Source organism: Bombus bifarius, unplaced genomic scaffold (genome assembly GCF_011952205.1).
Source record: "Bombus bifarius isolate JDL3187 unplaced genomic scaffold, Bbif_JDL3187 scf7180000007970, whole genome shotgun sequence".
NCBI classification, from domain to species: Eukaryota; Metazoa; Arthropoda; class Insecta; order Hymenoptera; family Apidae; genus Bombus; species Bombus bifarius.
The window spans coordinates 6,042,563-6,067,255 of record NW_022884356.1 but is presented as its reverse complement, the minus strand read 5'-3'; the positions used below and the strand labels follow the sequence as shown (position 1 = coordinate 6,067,255).

The 24,693-nt window shown below is 37.7% G+C and overlaps 1 protein-coding gene across 5 annotated transcripts in view; it reads right to left on the bottom strand.

Annotated features, from left to right (window-relative positions):
- The window catches only part of LOC117213030, a 486,984-nt gene that overhangs the window by 106,604 nt on the left and 355,687 nt on the right, over positions 1 to 24,693 (bottom strand). For all 5 annotated transcript variants that reach the window (XM_033458240.1, XM_033458248.1, XM_033458277.1 and 2 more), the window contains one exon: positions 12,421 to 12,724. In XM_033458240.1, coding sequence (XP_033314131.1) covers positions 12,421 to 12,724 — 304 coding nt within the window. The remainder of the gene's footprint in view (positions 1 to 12,420; positions 12,725 to 24,693) is intronic.

Here is a 24,693-nt window from a genome sequence, read left to right as displayed (position 1 = left end):
TTTCGCTGCACCGCTCGAACGGGTGCTTGTTCGCCTAAACGCAGCGCGATATCGCCGGAAAGGGAATCGAAACTGTTCTCTTTGATAACGTACTATCTATTTACGGTGGATCCGAGCGACAAAAGGACCATTTTTGCGATATAATTCGTGCAGGAAGTCTGCCTCAGACGCGAATTCCGCCACAATCCACTTTCCAAGCGAAATTTCGCCAGGATGATGATTAACCGTCGACTAATTGACGCGTTATGGAGCAACAGGGAAATTAACCTCTGTTGCGAAATTATAATTTCCAGATCAATTTCGGTATACACCATCCGTTTGTTTGACTTTCAGTTTACGCTCGGAAAATTATTAAAAAGGGAAAATTGCCTTCACGGATTGTGTGCGTTTCAGATTACCTTCTCTTTCTCCTTATTTTATAAGGGGGAACGAAAGAACGAAACTTTTCTTTGCGTGTTCGTGTTATATATAGAAATGAGACAATTCAGACGACTTAGCAGTTAAGTTATTGATATTGTTACGAAGAAATATATAACTACAGGTAAATCGATAATCACAGGTCCAGTATAAATTATTATTCCAGGTATAGAAAAAGTAGTATACATAACGGAAATATTTCGAATAATCATAATTAATTTATCCACTTTATTCCTGTAACCTGTTCCTCGGTATCGTATGAATACAAAGATCTATCGTTTCATGCTTATCAACTAAAATGACTAAAAGGTTTCTAGCAATAATTTCAACAACAGATTCGAAGAGCGCTTTCCAACAGCACGATCATCTCCAATATTCAATAAGCCCGTTAGCCGTGACAGAAATTCTTCGCCGAAAATATGATTGGCGTACTTTTCGGTCGCATAAAAAAGAGGCATCCGCGTGCTCTGCATAAATTCGACGTCGCCGTCGCCAGGATTCTCCCGATTATTTTTGTCCCGGGGAGCTAATAGAACGCGAATAAAGTTTCCCGTGAAAGTCCCTGGAACAAAATTTCATTTCACAGTCCGTCGTCCAACTCCGGCAAATATTATCGTAAATTTTCAAGCCCCTCGCCGACCTCCATATGTATCACCTGCGCGATTCTCCGTCTTTTTCTCTTCGTCTTCGTCCTTCGTCTCTTCGCCTACACATCGTGAGAATATTTCTCACCCGTGGACCGATAAATCAATCTAGCCCATTCGACACGTTGGTCATCAATAACTATGGTGCTTAGACTTTTTCTTCGAGGCTTCGACAACGGAATATCGAAAGCATGTTCTGCAAGAGAACAATGCGCTCACTAACTCACCGCTGTACTCTTTTTTTCTTTACCTTCCTTTGTGATTTTTCTTCGTTTCCTTCGTTTCACCCCATGACAAAAATCATATTCTTTCTCTTCCTATTATTTACAATAAGAAAACTCGGTACGCCGTACGTTATTGATCGATACATACGATGATTGAACTCTGTTAAAATCGCCTTATGTGATTTGTAGAATATGTCGTAAAATTCGGAGAGAAATTAGCAAAATGTTTAATTTGAGAAAACTTTACGGGAATCCGTATGCTTATAAATATTAAAATAACGAGTAGTACGAGTAGAAACCTATTTCGCTTATTTTTCATTTCTCTTTTCTTTACAGATATTTTTTAGGTTGTTGTAACAACATCGTGAAAGTGTCGTTGCGTAGTATCGAACGGCCATGTACAAAGATACGCGCAACGCCGTAAAACTCGCGAACCACCGCCATTTAATGACCCGGAACAACGTTGCAGCCGGTTGCAGCGGCTCGTTTATTTTCCACGACCGAGGGGAACGAAGGAGCTTGGGACGGGAAATCGGCGGCGTTTCCGGTTCTCGTTTTTATGCGGACAGTCGAAGGAGAAGCTGCTTACGGAAATCGAGTCGCGAGATTTACGTTTGGAAACGTAATTATTCGAGGGTTGTTCCGCGTTTATTCCGTATTCTGATTTTTACTACATCAGCATAGCAAATTTTTCACGCTGAAATTACGGTGGACGAGAGATTGGATAAGTTCTGCAACTTTTTGTCCCTTTCTCATTTTCTTCTTTCTTCTTCCGTAAATATTATTCCGTAAATCTATATAAAAGTGTATCAACTAGCTAAAAAATCTTAGATTCACCGTTAATTTCTTTCCTAAAATGCTCCCATTTAAATAAACGAGTTCTGTCGCTAGAATTTCGTCGTAGTTCGGGCACCAACTAAAATTTCGTTTCGATAAGTAGAATTCCGCTATAGGTTAATTTTCCATCGACAGAACTCTTTTGTGAAATAAATCACTCAGAGAAAATCAATAATTCATAGACCTTCTTCTCGAAAGCAACGAAAATAGCGTACTATCCAAAGCATTCAGATTTGAATTCCTCTTAATAAAGCTCGAACAAATTCAATCCGTATAAGCACACGTGCAACATCGAGAGCAAAGCGACCACGAGGTAACGTTGTTAGCGCAACGAAGGAAGCGAAGAGCTTCTCCCAAGCGAACCGTCCGAATTGTCGCTAATCGGATACACTTTCAGAAGGAGAGTCGGCCGATATCGAGCCATTCGCCTCCCTCGCAGCTAACTCCCACGGGAAAGTACGTCAATTTCCGCTCGCGATGGCGATTCGTCGAAATCCCACACGGCGATGCTTAGAAACTGCTGCTCCAGCCGATGCCCGGAAATTTATCCTCTACCTTCGTTCTTTCCTCTTCGTTTACCTTTCTTTCTCCTATTCTCCACTTTCACGTACAGTTTCGCGAGTTTCTAGATATTATAGATATTTTCAGATACAACACGACCAGCTTCTCCTAGTCGATGAGGTGAGAGTCGATGAGACTGTTCTGGAGACAGAAGGAAGATAGAGGAAGTATCGAGAAGAGAGGTTTCTGATCGTTGAAATTGAGATAGTATTTTCAACACTAACGTTATCGTAAATAATTTTTTTCGATAATTGGATCATTTCTTTCTTCAAGTAATTTTATTCCGCATTAAGACTTGCAGTTTCGTTCGAAGAATTCAAATATTATTTATTTATCGTCGTTATCGCATCTTCGTCGTAAATACACGAAGGTTATAAAACTAAAAATACTCCAAGGTTATCTATCTAATACCATAAAATGATAGAAATACAATAATCCTTGCTAATCATATAAAAACTAAACTTTTATCTGCTCTACTTTTGTCTGCTCTTTTAAATCCAATTAATCAATTCCGCAGAATTTTTCTCGTCCCAAATAACATTATATCGACAATAATCTCGCCTCAACTACTCAAACCAGTCAAAAACATCGACCGGTTGCTGTAAGCGTATTAAAAGATACCTTCGCTAGATAAAGCTCGAATTAACAAGTCGGAAGGATGAACGTCTTCGCGGTGATCGTCTGGAGATTTCATTAAAATCGGTGAGTCACAATTCTCGCCGCTTAAAAGTTCGCCTCGCGAAGCGTAGACGATAATTGCAATCGTGCGATGGCTCGTTCCGATTGGGAAAGTAGATAGGGATCAGAGCTGTAGCTCGCGAGCTGCAGGCTATTACGCCGTAATTCCGTTTAAGATGGCGCCACGGAGATACGATATATCCAGGCCAGACGAAACGAAAACGCGACCAGGCGACAATTTTGCTCCGAGAAATCGAAGGAAATTCGATGACGAGCAACGCGCGAGGATTACGAGGGATTAATCGACGACGACGACGACGCGACGACACCGGGACGCGATTATGCAACTCAAAGAAGTTGGACCTCCTCGTCTCGACAGCCGCGCGAAGAACTCATCTCGAACGATCCTTTGTACGGGGAAAACTAAATTCTGCGGCCAACAGGGAAATTCTCTTTTTTCTTCGCGAAGCTGTAATGATTCGTTGATAGATCTCTGTCTTGATGTTTTTGTGGCTTGCAACAGGGTTCACTGGTATATTCATCTTGTAGTTACGGTTTTATTTTTCGGTAGCGATGAGATTTATTCCTTTTTCCATAGTGGTTCTATGGTATCTTTCCATAGTGGTTCTATGGTAACAGATTTAGAATTACGAAACGGAATGTTACAGATACTAGGACACTTACTGATCTCATATAAAATGTAGTAATTGGTAGAAAGTTTAGTTATTCATTGTTCTACGATATCAAGGAATTACTTTTTACGTCCTGTTACGTTTTTATATGCCGCGTATATCTGCGGTGTATGTATTTTATGAATTTAGAGATTTAGTGTTTAGTATTTTAGTAGTTGAACCGCGTGTTCCATGAATTTCGAAATTTAATTTAGTTTTTACGTTGAAAATGGTTCTCGTATTTGTTGTGAATCGCGTTGTTTCCTGATTAATCTTTTTAGTTACGGTTTTATACGTTAAACCTTTGTGAATACGCTTGTATCATGATTTTTCGGGATTTACTATATTGAAGAGATTTTTTTTATCCGTCTCCCGTGTACAGTATTTAATTTATAAATTTAGTTACATTTCCGAGTAAAATGCTGTTATATGTAGAAATTGAAAAAAAAGAAAAACGTTTTTTCTGTCTGATTTAAAAAGTGTATTCTTTAATTACGTTTCGATGTGTTGACTTTTAGACCCACGTAAGATATTTTTCTTTTAATTAAACATATGATTTCTTTGTTATATTTGTTTCTTGTGCCCTTCGTTACACTTTGTTACACTGTGTTCTTCTTGGTTGCGTTTGAAAATAATTTGGAACAATTATTCTTGTTTTCATACGAAAGTTAAGTAGATATTGTCGTTTACTAATTAGTGTAATCGGGTTATACCCCCAGCGAAATAAATCAAGGGATTAATTAAAATCATGAATAGTTAATAAAACGAGGACACGTCTCGAAGTACAGTCACTTCCCTGGCACGATCTTCTCATTAGCTCTACTTTATACAATTCCGTATTCATTAATTTTTGACATGAAAAATTTGTTTCGTTAGCGATTGTCCAATGAAAAATGCGAATAAAAGATTTGCCAGCGAAATGTCAGTTTATTTTCATAATTCAACAAAAGAATTTACCTTTTTACATGGACAATATACATAAAAACGCGTATCGTTAAAAATTCGTAAAAAGCATTCTGCCCTCCAACTACAATAAATTTTATCCTGAAACGCCAATTCATTCAAAAAGTTTACACTATTTGAAAACTTAACTTCGCGTAACCATAATATGCTCACACCCCTCCTCCCTCCCCCGAACTCTTTAATTATGTATCCACTGTACCAGATCTCCCTCACCAATCCATTCCAAATCAATTAGCCAAAACTATTATAAAACATTCGAACCATAGCGTGTCAGTCGAACCATTCACCGCGAAACTTTATCGAATTTTGTCTCTCGCAAATCCGATTCTCTCCTCTAATTGCTTCGCTTTCCAATACAAAATACAAGCACGGTTAACAAACGTTAACTTGCAGAATTGTGAATTTCACGATTGACTTGCCGGTGATCGTGATATGCTGTCTGTACGACTGAAAGGGTTTGCTGCGTGTGTGGGGGACAGCCACGAGGCCGGAACACGGTCGAACGTAATTTGCAAACTTCGAGACACTCCGATTCCGATTTCGATTGAGATTCTAAAGCCGGCGGGCACAAACAGTCAAGAGGAACCACATGAGCGCGCATCCCATGTGTACCGTTCGTACCGTGGCTCTCGTTCGACCCAGTTTACGATGTCTCCGCGCTAAGAAGATAATTCCGGGCCGGAGCGAGCACGGAACGAACCTCTGAAACGGTAATCACGATCGTAGCGAATCAAGGTCGAGTGGGACTCCGTAGGGAACACGCGTTTACCGTAATTATACAGAGCTGTAGGAGCCTGGAAACGAGGGAAACTTTATGCGCTGGGATTTTCGGAAGTTCGGTGAAATTTTTGTCATCAGGTGGTCGCTCGAGATACGATTCTCGGTGCTTGGGGAGAAATTTTAGTTTTTTTCTGTTCTTTGGAATCTGTGTTAATTTTTTAAGCAATTTGTTCAACTTTCCTACGAAGATATATGAAAAGAATAGAAAAATTATCGAATAAAAGTATTTTTTGACTATGGTATATTGTGATATATTTAATGGATATTTCTGTTAATCGTTCGAGCATTTCAATTTTTGCGTGGAAATGCGCGAAGACAAGGTACAAAATATATTTATTAAAAGTACTTTTTTTTATAAATAGTATTAACTATCAAAGATTATGATAAACGAGGTACGTATAAATCTTTAAAAATGAAACGTATCTACGGTAATTCACAATTTGAATTTTCACTGAAACATTTATAATACGACATGAACCAGCTGAAAGACCTACATTATATCAATTTTGCAAATCGATAAAGCGCTGTTTTCGATTTCCATTAACGTATTTCATGCTCAAATGGTTTTTAAAATTCCCGAAACGCCTATGTTCACCGAGAAATAAATGAAAAACAACAAACGGTTCACGGGTGCACCGTTGTTTCGTTTCATAGAATTCATCTGCAAATTAAGAATACCATCGACTTCCGGCTATAAAGTGCATGCACGCGTTCCTCGTCGTCTATGATTAAGGGCAATTCATGGAATTCAGGCGATTCGCTTGATTCCAACTAATTACTGGCTGAAATTCCATCGGCTGCGTATCCTCTGTTCCATGAGAATGTTTTTCATGGGTCTCGACGCGTTTTATAGCCAACCACGCGCGCGCGTGGTACTTTCGGTTCGATTTTAATCATATTAAATTCGAAGCTACCGGGAGCTCTTTCAGCTGCCATTAATATTGACAAAGAGTCCCGGAATTTCATATTACACGTTCCTGTTTCCATGAGTGTGCATTCATTCTCCCGTGAATATCGTTGTCGTTGCTATAAAATTGAACACTGCCGTGCGATATACCCCTATTGTGCATACATCGCTTAATGTTCATTAGCTGAGTGCATTAGAGCTACTAGGCTTAGAGCGTTCATTGCTTTTTTTTTTTTTTGTCTCAGGATAAGAATTTGCCGGAAGAAGTGCCAATGGAAATGTCTATAGAAACTAGCTATGGTTGAATCGATGATGAAATGTTTCATGTATATCCATATCGAAGATTTTACGATTTCTTACTTATTATCATAGTATTTTAAATATTCTATCTTGTAAATAGTTTATACCATACAATATTCATTATATAATAAGAATAACTTGGGAAAATGAGGAAATGAAGATCCATTTCTTCTTGGTAACACTTATGCCAATTTCTTATCAACTTTGAAATTTTCTCACCCTTTTTTCTCTTCATCCTCAATTATTCTCCGTTTAATTCTAATTCAAAGCTCAGAAGTGTCTTTAGTACTCCAAATCTAATATACGAGACATTCTTTACGTAGCTATTGCTATTAATATTTTCAAATTACAAATTAATTACAAATTAATCCGAACGAAAAATTCAATTATAGATGCCGAAAATTTTCAGATCAATGATCGACATCTCCTAAATGATGTAATATCAAAAATGTTATTTTACCGTTGAGGAAAAAGGTATTTCTATCGATACAGAAAATTACCGGATTACTAGCGGGTGACCAATACACAGGGACGAGCAACACGAAAGACAATGCCAAACCCGATGCCACGTTGGACCCCTTTCCTTTATGGTTCACCTTGCCCTTTGCCGCTTTTGTCGAGCGTACACGCTTCCGCGAGCAAGAAAGTGATTTTCTGCCGCGATAAACGTGATTTCTAAGACACGCTGCCTTTACCGTGCAATCAGAGGATCGGTTGAACGACCGACAGACGCCTTTTGATGTCGAATCACTGCCAACGTCCCTTCTACTGGCTCATCTTTCCGCCACTCTCGAGTGGATTTCACGCGACGAACCGCTCTTTACATCTGCCTATTGCGTTCACGCGTCATCCTTCTTTCTAAGACCTTCGATTACTTCGTAAGTCGTAGCTATCTCGTGTTGTAGTTACATTTGAATAAAGAAAGTAGAGTTCCTCGTATTAGCGGATAATTATGATTTGCCTGATTCCTATTAATAAATGAGAATATGTAACATTATAATATCTAGATCATAATTATAACTAAAAATTTAAAAAACTTTTTTTTTGGAAGAATCGTATATTTTATCAGTTATAATTTATGTCGCAATGGGATATAATTATCATCCAAAGTTTGAGCAACCATTTTTCATTAACAACGATTAAATTAATCTTAGTTAAACGTACACTATCAATTAATCAGAGTAGCTGTAAAAATTTTCCAATAGAGGCGTTGAATTTCTTTTAAACTTTATAGTAAACCTTAACACCTAGAAGTAATTAATAATCCTCCGAGGGTCTTGAGTCGTCGCTGTTAGTACGAAATACATTTGTATCAAACAAGCCCGAAAAATGATTTTCATCCCTTTAACGTACAATAACATACACTGGGGAAAATAGTCTCAGCTTGTGCTCTCTCGCCGCTATCATAGGGGACTTTTAATAAAGGTACTTCAACGTTTTTACGTCGATACATTCACGGCGTATAAACTGACCTCTTCTTTGCACTCGTGTCTGGTGTTTAAAGAGATACCTCTGCGCTTCTGGCAGTATTTTTCTACTTTGCATTTTTAGCCAGCATTGTGTCTGAACAAACGAAACGAGCGACGAGCCTTTTGCGAATTTTTTGAAAACTCCAACCTTTGTGAATAAGTTGAAAATCAAATAAAAATACAAGATAATGTGTCAGATCATTTTTACGGTTGTTTCAGAGAACGATAGAAAATAAGCTAGAGCAATATCTTATTATCTTCATCATCCTCTGCAGAATCTACAGGACTAGCCTTATTATTAACGAATTATTAAAGAAATTAAATTATCCGCATGAAATAAAGTTTCTACAGCGCAACCACCGTTCGCCCTGCAGCAAAGATTCACCAAGGCGAATACGTATCGTCACTGTACAAATCTTTACAATCGAAAACGACGAAGATGAAGAAAGAAAAAAAAAGAAGATGATGAAAATACCTCGGTTGAGCGACGCTGGAGCACCTGCCCCACGAGGAACTCGACGATAACCACTCGGGTTACGCGGGTGAAGAAACTCGAGGTCTGTGTAACGTCCGATGAAATATCGTAAATCACGGAACTCGTTGTGTCTGCGAAGTTTTCATAGACGGCCGATTCGACCAGCCCTCTCCGGTAACACCCAACCACCCCCAGGTTTCACCTCTTTCCGCGTCTCATTCTCATTACGAAGTTCCCGGTCATCAAATTTTATTAGCCCCGCTTCAAGGGTTCGCCTTACTTCTAACTCAATATCGTAGATTTGTAGTCTCGGTTTAACTACCCTCGTTTCTTTCACCTTTCTCTCTTATGCTCGCGCATATACGTTCTCCCTTCGCTTCTTCTCCGTCCTTCTTTTCGCTTGTACTTTCTCGGGCGCCTCAGTGAGAAGGCCAAGATGTAAGCACGGCGAGCTCGAGCTCCAGCGACTTTGAAAGCAGCAATAATTTCGTGCTCCACGGCCGAGAACTAATTTCCACCGGGTCTGAAGGCGGCTCTGGTGGACGGGGGATCAAGCCAGATGAAGAAGGGTGGACTCACCAACGCCTCCTTTCGTCCTTCACCTCTGATTCTCTCCTCTACTTTCTTTTCCTCTTTCGTCTTCTTCTTTTTGGTTTCTTGTAAGTAGTTCGTTTTCTCTCGCGCCCTTTTACCGCCCGACAATGGCCAACCAGCTCCACCTGCTGTACCAGGTCGCGAACCGTCGCACCCAGTACGGTTAGGACGAAGCTGCCTGATACCGCGGAAAAGCGCTACAGCGAATGCGACGGCCAAGTCGTGGCATTTCCGTTCGTCGAATTAACCGATGACCCTTGATCTTGAATGGGAAATTTTGCCATTCACTGATCTATCGTGTAATTTATTTACGATAAGCACAATTGGGGAAGTAGAATCTATAGGCAGAGATCTCTTACATTTTTAGTTCATCTGCTGTTCTACCAATGTTCAAAAGAACTTCTCTTTGTTAGTCCGGCTTACAATTTGGAAGTTTCGATAATCGAAAATGTCAGTTTTCCATTAGCACATAACTATTTCTAAAAATCAACTTAATCGCATCATAATAGTGTAATGCACGCTGCTATGGTCCTTATAAAGAACAAAGTTAGTGCAAATCGATTTATCCATAATGTTACGACCGTTCGCGGAGAGACGCGGTCGCGAGGAAAACGCGTCAGCGAGAGGCGTAAATTCTCGCTACGATTCGGTGAATCGACGCCGCGAAGTAGTCGTTCCCCTGTTTCGGTTAAGATAACAGAGGTGGTTAAATGAATATGACACAGTAGAGTAAGTTATATTTCACCGTTTATTCCAACAACTTATAACGAAGGCAGTTACGCTGGTGCGTATGTACGAGATGAGTGAGTGACTGATCTACGGGTGTGTATACCCGGTTCAAGGATGTTGACCGTTCGAAGGATGCAAAATCAGTACTGTCTTGAGAGACGATGCTGTGTCGGAAGAAAGCTAAGGATGGGTGTGTCTAGTGCACGGGAGCATCGGATTTGTTGGTGACGATTTTAGTTAGGTGAGTGAGGGAATAGGCTTCGTTGTTAATTGGTTAAACCAATTAACCAATTAACCAATTAACCATTTAACCAATTAACAACGAAGCCTATTCCCTCACTCTCCTAACTAAAATCTTAACCGCCCTCGAGAGACAGTGGTTAGTGGGAGGAAAGTTGCATCATACGTGAGAAAAACTAACTTTCCCTTGTCAAGCCGTGGTAGACAATAGTCTTTGGAAATTCTTCGGAAACAGACGTTTGTTTGGTTTGAAGGACCTCTACTAGGAAATCTATGAGATTTATGGAAGGTACTTGAGACTGTTGAGGGTACGCAGTGAGTATCCGAAGACATCTGGTTGCCATATTGCCCGCGGTGTGTGGCCTGGGCTAGGTAGAGTGTTACGCGACGTAACATAATTTTTAATTAAAGTATGTGCTTACGAAAATAGATAAATCTTCGAATACCTATAAAATATTTGCATTATTTACAGGTTATAGGCGTAGGAACATTTAATGGCAATTCGATAAATGACGTAAATGTAATTTTTGTTATTTATTTTCACAAAGTACTATTCCACCTAATATCCACTGCTATCGTCATAGATACTACTACGGGCGGTGTTTCTACAAACTCCTGTTAGTGTCACGGCTGGCTGATTATGCTAACCAACTCTACTATTAGTAGCGTCCGTCCCTGTGTGCCAGTGTAAACGATAGCTGACTGATACGGCCAGTTTCTACTGCGTTGGTAATCGCCCGCAATATTAACATTCTGTTTGTCTAGGACATCGTATTACTACATCCTTGGTAATTATACGCTCAAGTTGCTTATATCGCATTCTTATTATGAAGCTTAGAATAATATTATTCCTTTTCTATCCAATATTGCAATAAAAATAAAATTAGTCGTTCAATTAACATTAATGCGACGCTTCTTCAAGATAATTTATCCATACATAATACAAATACACGATTAACCAAAACGTTGAAAACAAAATAACAATATACAATATCGCTAAAAAGTTTGAAATATACGTTTCACAAAATTAAAGAGAGTTTTAACGAATCAATTGGAAGAAAAGAACAATTCCAATAATATTTCCAACCATTCCATCACGTGTATCATTAATTCTCCATTGAAAGCTAAGTGCCTTATAACACGTGCAAACAACAGAAACCATTTCGTACATTTCTCCATCGACCTTATAGTTTTCCAATAATTACACTTAGCAATAGATGGAGGAAGAAACGTGACAACAAATGTCGAACGACGTTATTAAAGAATTTTTCGCAACGACTATAATCCCTAATCTGTCTCTGAACTGATCTAATTCCTTGAATCCAGTTATCGGAGTCACTGTACCGAGCCGGACAAATTGAAGCTCGTGAATGACGTATAAAAATTAATGAGGGTGCAGTTAGAGGTCGCGTAACATCGCTCGACGATCAGGCAGATCAACGTAATCCTCTTATGTCGCTGGATCTTCAGATCCACGTTGACCGGACTCATCCAAGAGAGCCGCTATTCCCTAAGCCTTTAAACCTATCTCAGACGAACCAATATCGGACCAATTTCAAGAAAACGGTGTCACGATATACATATATCTATATATACATATATACAGACGCGTAGGCAAGCTTCTGAACTATATTAGTAAACGGAATGATAGATGGAAGATTTCGTTTTCTTTTCGTTTCTTTGACATCATAACTGAGGTCGTTTGTATAATTGAACAAATATTAAATAAATTATAAATTATCAACTTATTAAATATATCTCGTAGAACAAGCTCGATTAAAAATGGATGAAATTTTAACTTTTTAAATATATGACAATTTAGTATATTTGTATAAAAATATATTCTATTTTATAAAAATATTTAGTATATTTTTTGTTATTTCCGCTATGTTGTTTCAGCTAAGTGAAATGTGAAATGTATGCAAACTTACCTTTTGCTGTTGCGCCTGTGTCGGTTCTGTGGCGAGCAGTTGCTTCAAGGCTGGATGTCCGTGTCCATTCGGTGTCGACGTTGCACCTGGTGTGCTGGGCGTACTGGGATTGCTCCCTGGAGTGTTTGGTGTATGCGGGCCCGTAGTTGGACTGCTAGGACTCACGCTTTCATTCACCTTGCTACCGGCATGATGATTCTCCGTATGCCTCCTCAGACTCCTCGCGTCGCAATACGACTTGCCACATCCTTCCGCCTTGCATTCGTATGGCTTCTTGTTTCGATGCGTTAGCATGTGTCCGTTCCTGGAAAATAATACAGGATAAGAATTATTTTAAGTTCGAGGAATTCCTATAGTAAATTTTGATAAATTTTGATAAAAACGATAAATTTTTAGCGAAATTCTTTGAGACCGTTTTTCAATATGATAATACGTATCAAGAAGTATCTCCGTCCTAATTAACAATACCAAAAATACGTAACTGAACACAGTAGTAAAAGATTTATACACAGTCGGTGATATTATCCATAAACCCACATTCTACAAGAAACATGGGATTCCTGTCACGTTCCACCGAGATCAGACCAACACTCTGCCAAAGCATTCATAATCCACCACCGATATACAAGAAATATCCAAGAGAACTCGATCATCCGGCGCCCCAATCATGCGTGGAAAATTATGTCAGTCCAATTAAGTCCTTATCTATATGGAGGATCACTGAAGTCCGGAAATCCTGTACGAGTTACACGGCGATCTTGGCATCGAGTTATCTGCGAGACAGATCTAAGCTTACCTCCGACGTGACAATCTTACGACCGTTTCTCTGTGCTAAAGACCGATCTCTCCAGGCTATTTATCTGATAACCATAGCGTGCAACGCCTTCAATGATGTTAAACGTACCGAATGAGCAATGCATGAAATCTTTCAATGAATATACCGACTGACTATTATCGTGTTAATAATATTCGAATACATAATACAGGGCGAGAGGCTAATCGTAGTACAACCGGACAGAGGGTGGTTCTATGTGAAAGAATAAGTCGAAGATGTGGAATAAAATTTGTTCACACGACGCCTCGTTTCTGAAAAAATGCAAAATTTGTAATATACCTTAATGTATATAATTATATATCTGATGTGATATATACATGCGCATGGTAAAGTTTCAAATTTATTTTTCTCGCAAATGAAGCATCTTACGAAAGAATTTTGTTCCATATTTTTCCCAAAAACGTGAAATTTTTGGGAGAACAATCTCTTCAACTACAACTACCTGAAGAGTAAACAAATTTTGCTACTTTATTCATCAAACACTTCAACACTATTAATACTTCATTAAACAAGTTTTAGTTGCTTACCAGTTTACCATTTTCAATTATTTTCATTTGTACTATAAACCATATCCCTATAACCCCTGTTACCTTAAAAAAAAAAAAAAAAAAAAAAAACAAGAAGAGTGCGAAAGAAAAGACGGAGAAAGTGCAACAAGTTGGCCATGTGGCTGACGAATAAAGGGCATCTTTACTACCACCATGAATCGTCTGATACGTTCATCTCCCATGATAGTTGGCCCTATAATTGCATTAATCCAGCAACGAGGTACACGGTGGAAACGACATCGTTAAACGCCATTGTCTAGTCGTAACTATAATCTAGAGATTGGAGATTTAACGCGGATAAAACAGCCAGTAAGTACGAGGGTAAATCGTCGATCTGTATCACTGGTGGCGCTATGCTTACTCTCGTTGTCGCCATCGATACGAACCGCTATGCTGGATCCGATTTCTCTGGACAAATATTTGCCTGGAATATCAATCGCGACGACTGAGCCGAGAGGGAAACGACTCTAACGGAGTATTTTTCAGATTACTCGATTAATTTGCACCGTCGCGTCGTTGCGTGGAAAACGTAAACGAAAACGATTTCGAAGTAAACGACAATCAGATATCTCGTCTCGCTAAGAGACTATTTTAGGAATTTATTTAACCGTTAATGTTGACTTTTAAAATCACGGACGAAGTGACATTTTCATTCGGCGGTGCTTTCTACGGTTCAATCTGTGAAAGTACCATCTTTCCTTTTTTGTCGTTTATGGAATCTTCTCGACGTTAAATATCAAAGGTTTTAATTAGTAAATTAGTAAAGGAGCACGGAGATGGGCAAAGTTCTTTTAAATATTGTTCGCTGTTTAAGGAGATCGTTGAGCTCGTTGAAAAAAATGTTACCTTTAACCTTTCGCCTATGCGTCAACCTTTAATTTTTTAAGAGTGAACCACTTGCTTCTTCTGTTAAGAGTAAAAGCAAGAATACTTGGAGCTTTACAAGTAAAAAGTAAAGCGCGCACCTCAATTAGGAATTGTATAGAAGTATGCAACGTGAGAAATATTTATATTATTCTCGGTTCTCGTGGCAGTTGGAAGGAACAATAAATTTTAAAAAGATTTTTCGTTTTGTACGAATCTTATTTTATAATCTTTCTTACTTTCCAATACAACGCTGTTTTTTATCAGGTTCCACATTTCATTTTCATAGCTATCAAATTTTTGTAATCATACGAAAATATTACCAAACGATACGAAACTTAATATACTTGGATTTAATTAATTAGTATACAAATGTTATGATAAATGCAATGATACACAAATACTTTTTATAATCGCTATATATAACACACATCATACGATATACTCGTATATGTACAATTTTCCTATAGTAAGCGATCAAATACTTTTCTGAGTCACTGTGTATGTAACAGGAGGTTCATCGCACGAATCTATCCATTTCAATGTATTCCAACTAGCTATTCTCATGTCGCAACCCTTTCTCCCTTCTTGTGAAACTTTAACGAGCCCTGCAACATTGTCCACGTCTCGTATCTTTCGACACAGAGAGGATTCTCTTGTGGTTCGCGCTAAGAAGTGGCCAGAGCATAGCACGGATGACATCGTTTCCAGTAAATTTTCCAACAGTCCACCGAGGCCATTCTCTCACTCTATTGGTGCAAGTTTTATAGTCCATCGATATACGAACGAGGTCTCTTAAATTCTATCGCAGGATGAACTTCCAACTGGGCAGGGTTTAATTTGTAAAAGCTAATTCGTTCAACTTTAACGTATTTCCTTTCTGATCCGCACACAGTTCACGCACACGCACAGACACATTGAATCCCGTGGGAATCTGCATCCATCCGGGAATCGATCGACCTATTCTTGCGACTATTCGTTGTTAAGTGGTGAAAGAGAAAAGCAAATAGCTATTTGCAAAGATATTGGAAGAGCAAGAGACGGGGTGAATAAACAGTGGAGTAATTTATTTCGTAATTTTCTCATTCGCTTTGATATATAGTGCAGCGGAAAGTGTAATCTGAATAATTAGATTTTGTAATTTATGGAGTGATTAATTTTGTTTGATACTTCATTTGTCTGTGTAGATCAATTGTTAAAGTTGTAGCAAGATTTTGATTCACGTTTCAGATATACAACTAAAATTTCAAAATATTAATAACATTAATCCACCTGAATTATAATTTAATTTTTAATAAATCTTGAATATACTCAACGAGTAGTATGCTTACTGAGAGTTTTTGGTGTTTGTTGAAATTTTGTAAAAAGAAATGATAATTTTTCTTTGCGCATGCAAGTCATTCTCAGAGTTAATTTTTGCAGATAATTAATAGTTTAACAAATCGCTGACATTTGTTATGATTTACTACGTACGTAATATCATTTCGCTTCAAAAACTATTAGGAAGACCACGAACTAACATTGATTAATTTTTCGTTGATTCGAAATAAACTTAGGTTTGGCCGTGACGGAGATAAGAGCGTGAAAGATGGAAGATATACACTTCCATAATTTCTTTCGTTCTAGTTCCTTTTCCACGGCGAAACGTTTTTAGCTCGACGAGGGGAAAGGAAAATGTACGAACAAAGACCGTATTGAAGACGTCGAAGCAGGAAAGGAAAGCTTCGTTGTTGAAGGAGAAACAAAAGAACGAGAGTTCTGCGGATCCTTTTTTTCCTTTAATGACGATGTACCCTTTAAAGAACCACGTTGAAACTATATTTCTAAAGTAGAATCGATCGCCATATCAATTTTTAAGGCTAATGATGCCCCTGAATAATTAGCGCAAATCTTAAAAGCAAAATATTCGATTCCTTAAAATTGAAATAGAAAAGCGAACGTTCGTCGTCTCTTTTATTTTAAGTTCCGTAAAAAATTTAACGATTTACATTCCACGTACTTTGCATACGATTCGGCGACAAAGGAAAGGAAAGGATAGTGCTTTCCTCTGAAAACGAGCCATAGTTCTTGTTTAAAAAAATTCCTCTTGCAACGAGGATCCGATGCAAACATGAGAAACAACTCAGCAATGAAAACACCAAAGCTTTTATGACAGCTTATTCCCCTTGAAATACAACGCGCTACGTTAAAACGAGGTTACATAGACACGGAAGAGTTCAACATCTATATCCTATCTTTAAACATGCTGCTCGATCAACCGTATTAATGCGACGCGAGTATATATCGATTAGGATATTTTATTTCGGTGAAAATGCGAGGTAGTAAATTATACTTTATTTTAAGAGTCGATGACAAATGTTTGCGAACGGTGTAACATGGTAATTATTAAAATTTAAGTTAGAAAAATATGTGGACTATATATAACAAGCAAAAATGTCCAAAGTTAGAATATTTTGGGAGTGTAATAAAATAAACTTCTGTTCAGTTTTGTTCGTAGATATATAGATTAATTATGCATAAATATCCTTTGGTTTAATTATTCCAACGAATTAAACACAGGATCGAATACAATTATCCATCGTGAAGAATTGTAATATCCTTTATAAGGAGGGAAAAGTGTTCCATTCGCCATCTCAACTCCTAGCAATTTATTTATCTACGCGCATTTTATCTTTCATTCAGGTTTTCAAATATAATCAACTAGTGACTCTTTTCAATAAATCCAATTTCAATCCTTTTTCATAGATTCGCCTCCATAGCCATTTAAAACGATACTACGATATTACACCTCTTTTCGCTGTTTCGCAGACGTTAGTAGTGCGATTATATTAGGTTGCCCGAAAAGTTTCTTTCGTTTCGTAAGGTGATAATAGGTGAACAACAATTTCTGTTTTATATTACTTCATTGAATTAGGTATGATCCATTTCGTTCTATTCCTATTATCATGTTCGTGCATAATTCAATAAACTAATATAAAAGAAAAAAAAATTGTGTGTCTATTATTTCCTTATGAAACGAAAGAAACTTTTCGGACAACCTAATATAATAAAACAAAATACACAGATCGCTGAACAAAAGAATTCCTCGAACAACCCTATCACCGTAAAACATCTCCAACATCGATTCTTCCCTCTAAAATCATCCAACAAACTCTCTAAACCCGAACAAATTTCCCACGCGAAAATTCCCTCCTGGATTCAGCTGTCGGGATCGAAGATTAAATTCGCGCCAATTATCAACTCTCCATTAATTCCAGCAATGACAGAGAGACGGCAGTAGGGACTAGGCTCCCACTAAAGAGGAAGCACTATCGGGTTCGTGGAGGCTGTTTCCCCAGGTCTATTTTCTTTCATTTCACGGGGTCAGAGCATCCTTAATGCGAGGCGGACGAGACGGAAGCGGAGGAACAAAGGGGGTATCGACGATATCGAGGTGGGAAAGCAAGTCCTCTTTACAAGCGGAAGACCGAAGAAACGACCAGGCTCTCTCCCTACTGGCTGCATCGGCAACGACTCTTTCTGAATCCCACTCTCCCTGTCCCTTCGCCCTCGCCACCTCGAAGTTGTCGCAAATCCCTTTCGGACGGAGAGACTGTCCTCCGCTCTTTCTATGTACAGGGTGTCCCAGGAGGAAATCGAATAACTTTGTTAGAATGTTTGGTAGGTTATTCTGGATGAAAAAAGTCAGAGTAGACTATATGAATCTTAGTCCATTTAACTTTAGTTCATTTCAACAAATAAATAAATTCTATATATATAGCTGGAATAGAGAAATAGAGGAAAATTCTTATCTTTCTTTGCTTGTACATACTAAAAGTGTTCAAAGTGGCAGCTCCTCGTTTCATATTTGTTTTGCATATAAATTTTGTTTTTTAAATTTATCCAGCCATAATCGTCTAATAACATCAAATTAGAGGCAACAGCGTTGCTTCTATCTTTTTCTTCTTTCGTACTTCGCACTTTTATCGTAATCTTTTAAGAATCTTTTAAGAAAGCTTCAGATGACTCGTATTTATACGTATAACACTATCTCGTTTATACGTGTAAAATATATCTATTGTCATAGTTTGGCCGTTAAACCCTGGGACACTCTGTATATATATTATATATATTTTTCTCTCTTTATGTATACAGTATATATGTAGCCTGGCTCCCGAAGAAGAGCTCTCGAAGAGAATACCTCTCGAGGTATAAGCGCTTCCTTTCGTCTTTCCTCATTTCAAGCGGCACCGTCGCCGTTCGAACACGGGAAAAGGACTACGTGGATTTACTTCGATAACAGAGATACGCCGTAGAACTTACAATGGCGCGTCCGCTCGCTCGGCAAGAAAGGGTTGAACAGGCATGAGAGAGAAGGGTGGCAAGGCTATGCTCGCTGGACCGAGTCTGGAAACGCAGCTTTCTCCTCGCGGGAGAATAAGAATTTCCGGAGATGTTGCGCTCCTCTTTTTTTTTTTAGATTTCAATTAAGCGACTCTGGAGCGTTTTTCTTTGAATAGGAGAGAAAAGAGTTGTCGTTGGATTTGCCTGTTGGCGTGATTAACGTTATAGGTTGCGTTGGAGCGGCTCGCGTTATCTGAGAATTTGATATTCACTGGTTGCTTTTCTTCTCTTTTTTTGTTTGGTGTATGGATTTTTGAATGGTTGAACGTGCGAAAAGTTTTCTAATTACAAAATTGTTCAATTGTTTGCTAAAAGAATGTCAGTATCGTGCAGTTCAAATCAAAGTTATAGCTCGATGAGAAAGCTTTTAACCCCTGGCTTATAATATCGAGCCATACTTGTGACAGAGATTATAATTCCGATTGAATGAGGGCAGTTTATATTCTCTTTCGTAACAAAGTTTACTTTCAACTCTAACTTTAGCTTCCATTCTTCAAACTGGAGATTATTAGATACAAATTGTATAGAATATTTCGATATTCTGCCATCTGACAGCGTCGCGCTCACTTAAGTTGCTACTCAAGAAATCATAAGCCAAGAGCTTAATAGCGACTTAACTTGCTCGGTAAATTCTGTTACTATAGGTTATTATAATAAACTGTAGATTTATAGAAAACTAAACGCAATTCTTTTAAATTAATTAATAAAAATTGATCATTTTCAACACTGTATATATATCTTTTCCTTTTAACATATTTAAGTATCCGATAGAGGTACAAATATCTCCAATCTATTAATTCGATTACGTCGTTAATATCATAAGTGTAATTCTACAATGACAATAAATAACATTTGCATGCAGATAAATTTCACGAAACACCATTATAAAAATTCTCTTGAATATTTCAAGTAATAAAACGATGTATCCCAGTTTCAAAGTTTCATATAACTCTATCGTGTGCGTGTGTGTGAATTAAAATATTTCGCAAACTCTTCTCGCCAAAGGGTACACACACGAACAGTTTATACTCGAGGAAATCAAAAATGTGCAAAATAGAGAACAATTGCAGTTGCGAAGCTGGCAGCGAAGGAAGGAAAGCCCGTCGACGTTGTTCTTTTATATTTCCTCTTACCCGTTTAATTACTGCAGCATGGAACAACGAATTCTATACAAATTCTATGTAGCGTCCACGAAATAAGAGGCTTTCAAGGGATAACAGGAAACAGGTTAAGTACACGGAGATTCTTTCTTTCCTCTTCAGTGTACTGTTGCCTAAAGTCGAACAGCAAACGCCTGTTTGGAATGTTTTTGATAATAAGAGCACGCAAATCACGGGAGAACCGTGACGCTTAGTACAAACGAGAACAAACGGGAGAACGAGGAAATTGTTGCTTGTGACTTATGATAAGTGTAAAGAATCTATCATATGTTTTCTGCGTCTACTTTTTGGTAAAATTGAGTCAAGGCAGAAGAAGATTCTGTCACGTGTTGAATGTAACAGAAATGGAATTTTCTGATCTTTTTATTTCGTATACATTTAGATAGTTGTATTTTTTTAGAAAAGATCTTAACTTTGTAGACTTTTTTTCAAATTAAAAAATATTTCACGTGTACTTTGAAATATTCACAAGCAGTCTAGTATTATTAAAATTATAATGAATAAAATCAAAGATATCATATTGGAGAATTACTGTATTTAATGTACTTTCATTGAAATGATTGTATTTACTTAATTCCCTTTTGAATTGAATTCTATAGAGAAATGCATGGACTAGCCACGTTTTAATGAAAATAGATTAAAATATCGAATATTAAGATTAAAACAAGAAAATGGAAAATAAAATCACACATTAATTACAAATTGTCACAACGATTCATAAGTAAAAATAATTGATTGCATTAATTTGCAGGAAATATTGGTATCTGCTGTTTAGTCTAATAAAAGATTCCAAACGAAGTAGATTTAGTTCAAGAACAATCGCCCGCCGGTATGAAATGGAAAATTAATTGAGAAAGAAAGATGTTTTCATCCTTTTTCTTGTGAAAAATTTCCCGATAGCTCTACGAACGCGTTACGTGATCTAAAACCCGCTCTTTCCCCTATTATATAATGATGAGAGGAGAACAAAAAAGGAAGTTGAAGGGCTAGATAACAGAAAGTACCAGCAAAAAGTGTAATTCGATGCTTATTAGTTCGTGCAAATGGAATTAAATTACGCTCGATCATGGGAGCATTACTTTTATTTCCTGATCAGCCGTCAAACTTCCTCTGAACGATGAGAGCTCTAATCACGTTTGGTCTGAGGGTGCCTATCTCCGCACTTTTCCTGTTGTCAGTAATTCGAGGCTCGTCTAAACGTCACAAAACATTTCAATGACAAGAAAAGCTATAGATAATCTCCTATTTCTGCTTTTTCTATCGAATCGATCTCGTGTTCCTTTTTTCTCGATTTTTCTTTCCTTTTTAATTAGAACATCGAACGATATGAAATGAAAATCGAGATATTTATATGCCTACAAGTATTCAACAATGACAAAATTGTTCTGTCTTTCCAATTTAGATAATAGTCTTTACGTTTTTAGGATTTACTTACTGTTTAGTGTTTATATTCGTGTATTTTATTATTTAAGACAAAAGTTCAAAGAATTCTGACATTAATCATGTTAAATGGTGTCATCCCACTTGATTATATTGTGTTATTGACTAGAAAATATTAACAAAAAGAAATTGGAAAAAAGAATAATTGTGCGCCTCAGTCAGTATTCGATTGCCATTAGAATAATTTATCAGAGTGTTTAAATTGTTGTTAATTAATATTGACATCTTTACTTAACGATAGTACATGTACATACAGCGAGCAGAATTTTACGAAGATACAAAAGAAAGAAATAACAAGGATTCTTGCACGCGAGAAAAACACGAGAGACAACAGGCAAGCTTCCTTTTGCCCTCGATTAATTAGTTGATTTTCTTTATGCAATGGGAGTTTCTTACCAGACCCGCGCTCCAAGAAAATTCTTTGCTAAATACTTGAAAGGCAAGAGACTTCAAAGAAGTATTTCATTCGCGACAATTGCAATATTACATCCAGCCGGTTGAAATATTACGTAAAAAGCAGGCAGGACGTAATTTTTTTCTCTTCACTGAACCTAGGAAAATTTTCAGCTCGATGAGCACGAATTAAACTTCACGCTGAACTCGCGGGACAAGAATCTCGAAGTGCAATTATACTTAATTTTCATACGTAATAAACTGTACGGCGTGGGAAAAAAAGAGAAGGAAAATGTTTATTTTAATAACAAACAATTTCTACTTTCTTTTTGCTTGTAACAATTTATAATAATAAGAGACATCCACAGTGAAACAGGAATTTTTGTTGTGAATTATAAAAACTTTATTTTGACAAGGAATAAAAATGTGTTAAGTAACAACCACTAAAATATGAAATCTCTCCAGTAATTCTATTCTTCCTATTACTAACATTACTTTTTTTCAAACGAAACATTTCTCCTAATGGAACATTCAAACGACATTCTACTTTTATTTAAAAATTCAAACAAAATCTTTCGAATTTTCAACATTATCAATACCTAAAAATTCGACATAAATTTGCACAATAAATTTGCCTCGCTGTCAAAATATCTTGATAATCTTTTATCGAATTTTTGGGAACACGCGATACAGATTAATAATTTTATTGCCGATTGCAACAGTTGCGAACCGTATCGACAGGCTCAATACCAATTTTATCGATTCCGAATACGAATCATCGAGGATCTTATTTTTTTGCCATTCGAAAAGCAACGCGTTGGTTACCGGCAAAGTTTAAAAGGATTCGTAGGGAGGGAAAACACAATTCTTTACGATTCCGTACGTACAGAGTTAGGTACTTAAGTCCCTCATCTCTGCGAAATATCCGAGGTTAAAAGGATTTCAATAAAAACAGGAAACAGGCCAAGGACTTTTTCGCTGATCGGATAAAGTCGTCCACATCGTTTACTCGAATCCCGGCATATGCTTTCTTGAAAACGAGTTTCCAAGTAACCGACCAGGAAATTTTATGGACGCAGGCCAAATGGAATGCCCGCATGGGCCAATGTTTTTTGCCGAGCTATTCTTGCCATCGTGTGCAACTTGTTAGGATTGATAAAAAAAAAATCGTTGAATTCTGGAATCGTGGCTCCTTTGGTAGTTTGGAACTGATGAATGAGTTGTTTGAAGTGGAAGTCGATGATCGATAAGCTCAACTTCGTTACGATCTTCGAGTCTACGAATCGAATTCCTCGTATTCAAAGAAACAGATTGCATGAATTGAAAGTAGTATAAAGTAAGATAACTCACACGATCCAACCGTCAAACTTTAAGATATTCCACGCAAAGGTAGTAACATATTTGAAGAAAATTCTTCAATTCAAAATCGATAAGAGGGAATTCTCTGTTGAACTTTCATGCCAAAAGCAAGCGTACAGTAGATTGCAAGATAATTGATCTTGAATCTTAGGCCACGGAAGAAACTCGAAAAAGGAACGATCAGCGAGACGATACCTTTGAACAAAGCAACAACAACAAAGAGGGGGGAAAAATTCTGGGAACCATGGACGAAACGAAAGTAATTCTAAGGGCTGTTCGTCAGCTCGTATTGAACTGAGTGTTGAGCGACCCTATCGAATAAAATACGTACATAAAACGAAGGCGACATAGTGGAAAGGTCGAGGAAAAGAAAAATACGGTCTACTCGAAGTGGATCCAGCGCACGTAGCACAGACGGAATCAAGCACAAAAGAGGATTGTGCCGATTTCGACGAGAGTACAAAGATAAACTTTCGTACGTTCCAGTTATAAAGGATTCTTATTAAATATCTGATAATTGAAATTACTACAAAAATCATCAATACTTCTTTGTCCTGACGTTTCATTTAGTATTACTAATTTACTTAGCATTTAGAATTTATATCATGAGCCTGAAAACTTCATACGGCGTCGTATCTAATAAAATGTTTGTCTTTAAAAAACATTCTCTTTCTCGACTTTTTCGAGGCAATCCTATTTTAAAACAATTGACAAGGAAACCATAAAATAATAGCAAAATTAATCTGCGTAATATCAACAGCAAAGTTCCCTTAAGAACAAACAACTCGTATCCAAAGAAATTCACAACGAGGTTTCGATCAAACATACATGATTAAATATCCTAAATACGAGAAGCAACATTTCCATGACGTATCAATAAGTTTTCGACAAAGTATTCAACGAATCGCTAGTAATACTGCAAAGCCGAATTGAACGTCACAGAGAGAGAGAGAGAGAGAGAGAGAGAAAGGGCATGAGATGCCGAGGAAAAAGGAAAACTTACCGAGGGGAAACGTGGACGAAGATACGTGGCGAATCTCGAATGAGAAGGAAGAAGAACCGTTGAGAAAGTAGAAGAAACAGAGGGAAGATTTGTAGATCCGTCTACGCAAAAGGTAATACAAGTCTAACTCCTTCCTACCAACCAACAAGTCTGACCAAGGCTAGCAACCGTTGCTGCTACTATTGATTCCCCTTTATTTCTTTTTCCGTTCTCGAGAAGAATAGAATCTTCAATTCTCGCGATCCTGCGATCCTCCAAAGTCTCTCTCTTTTCACGCCATTGCCCACG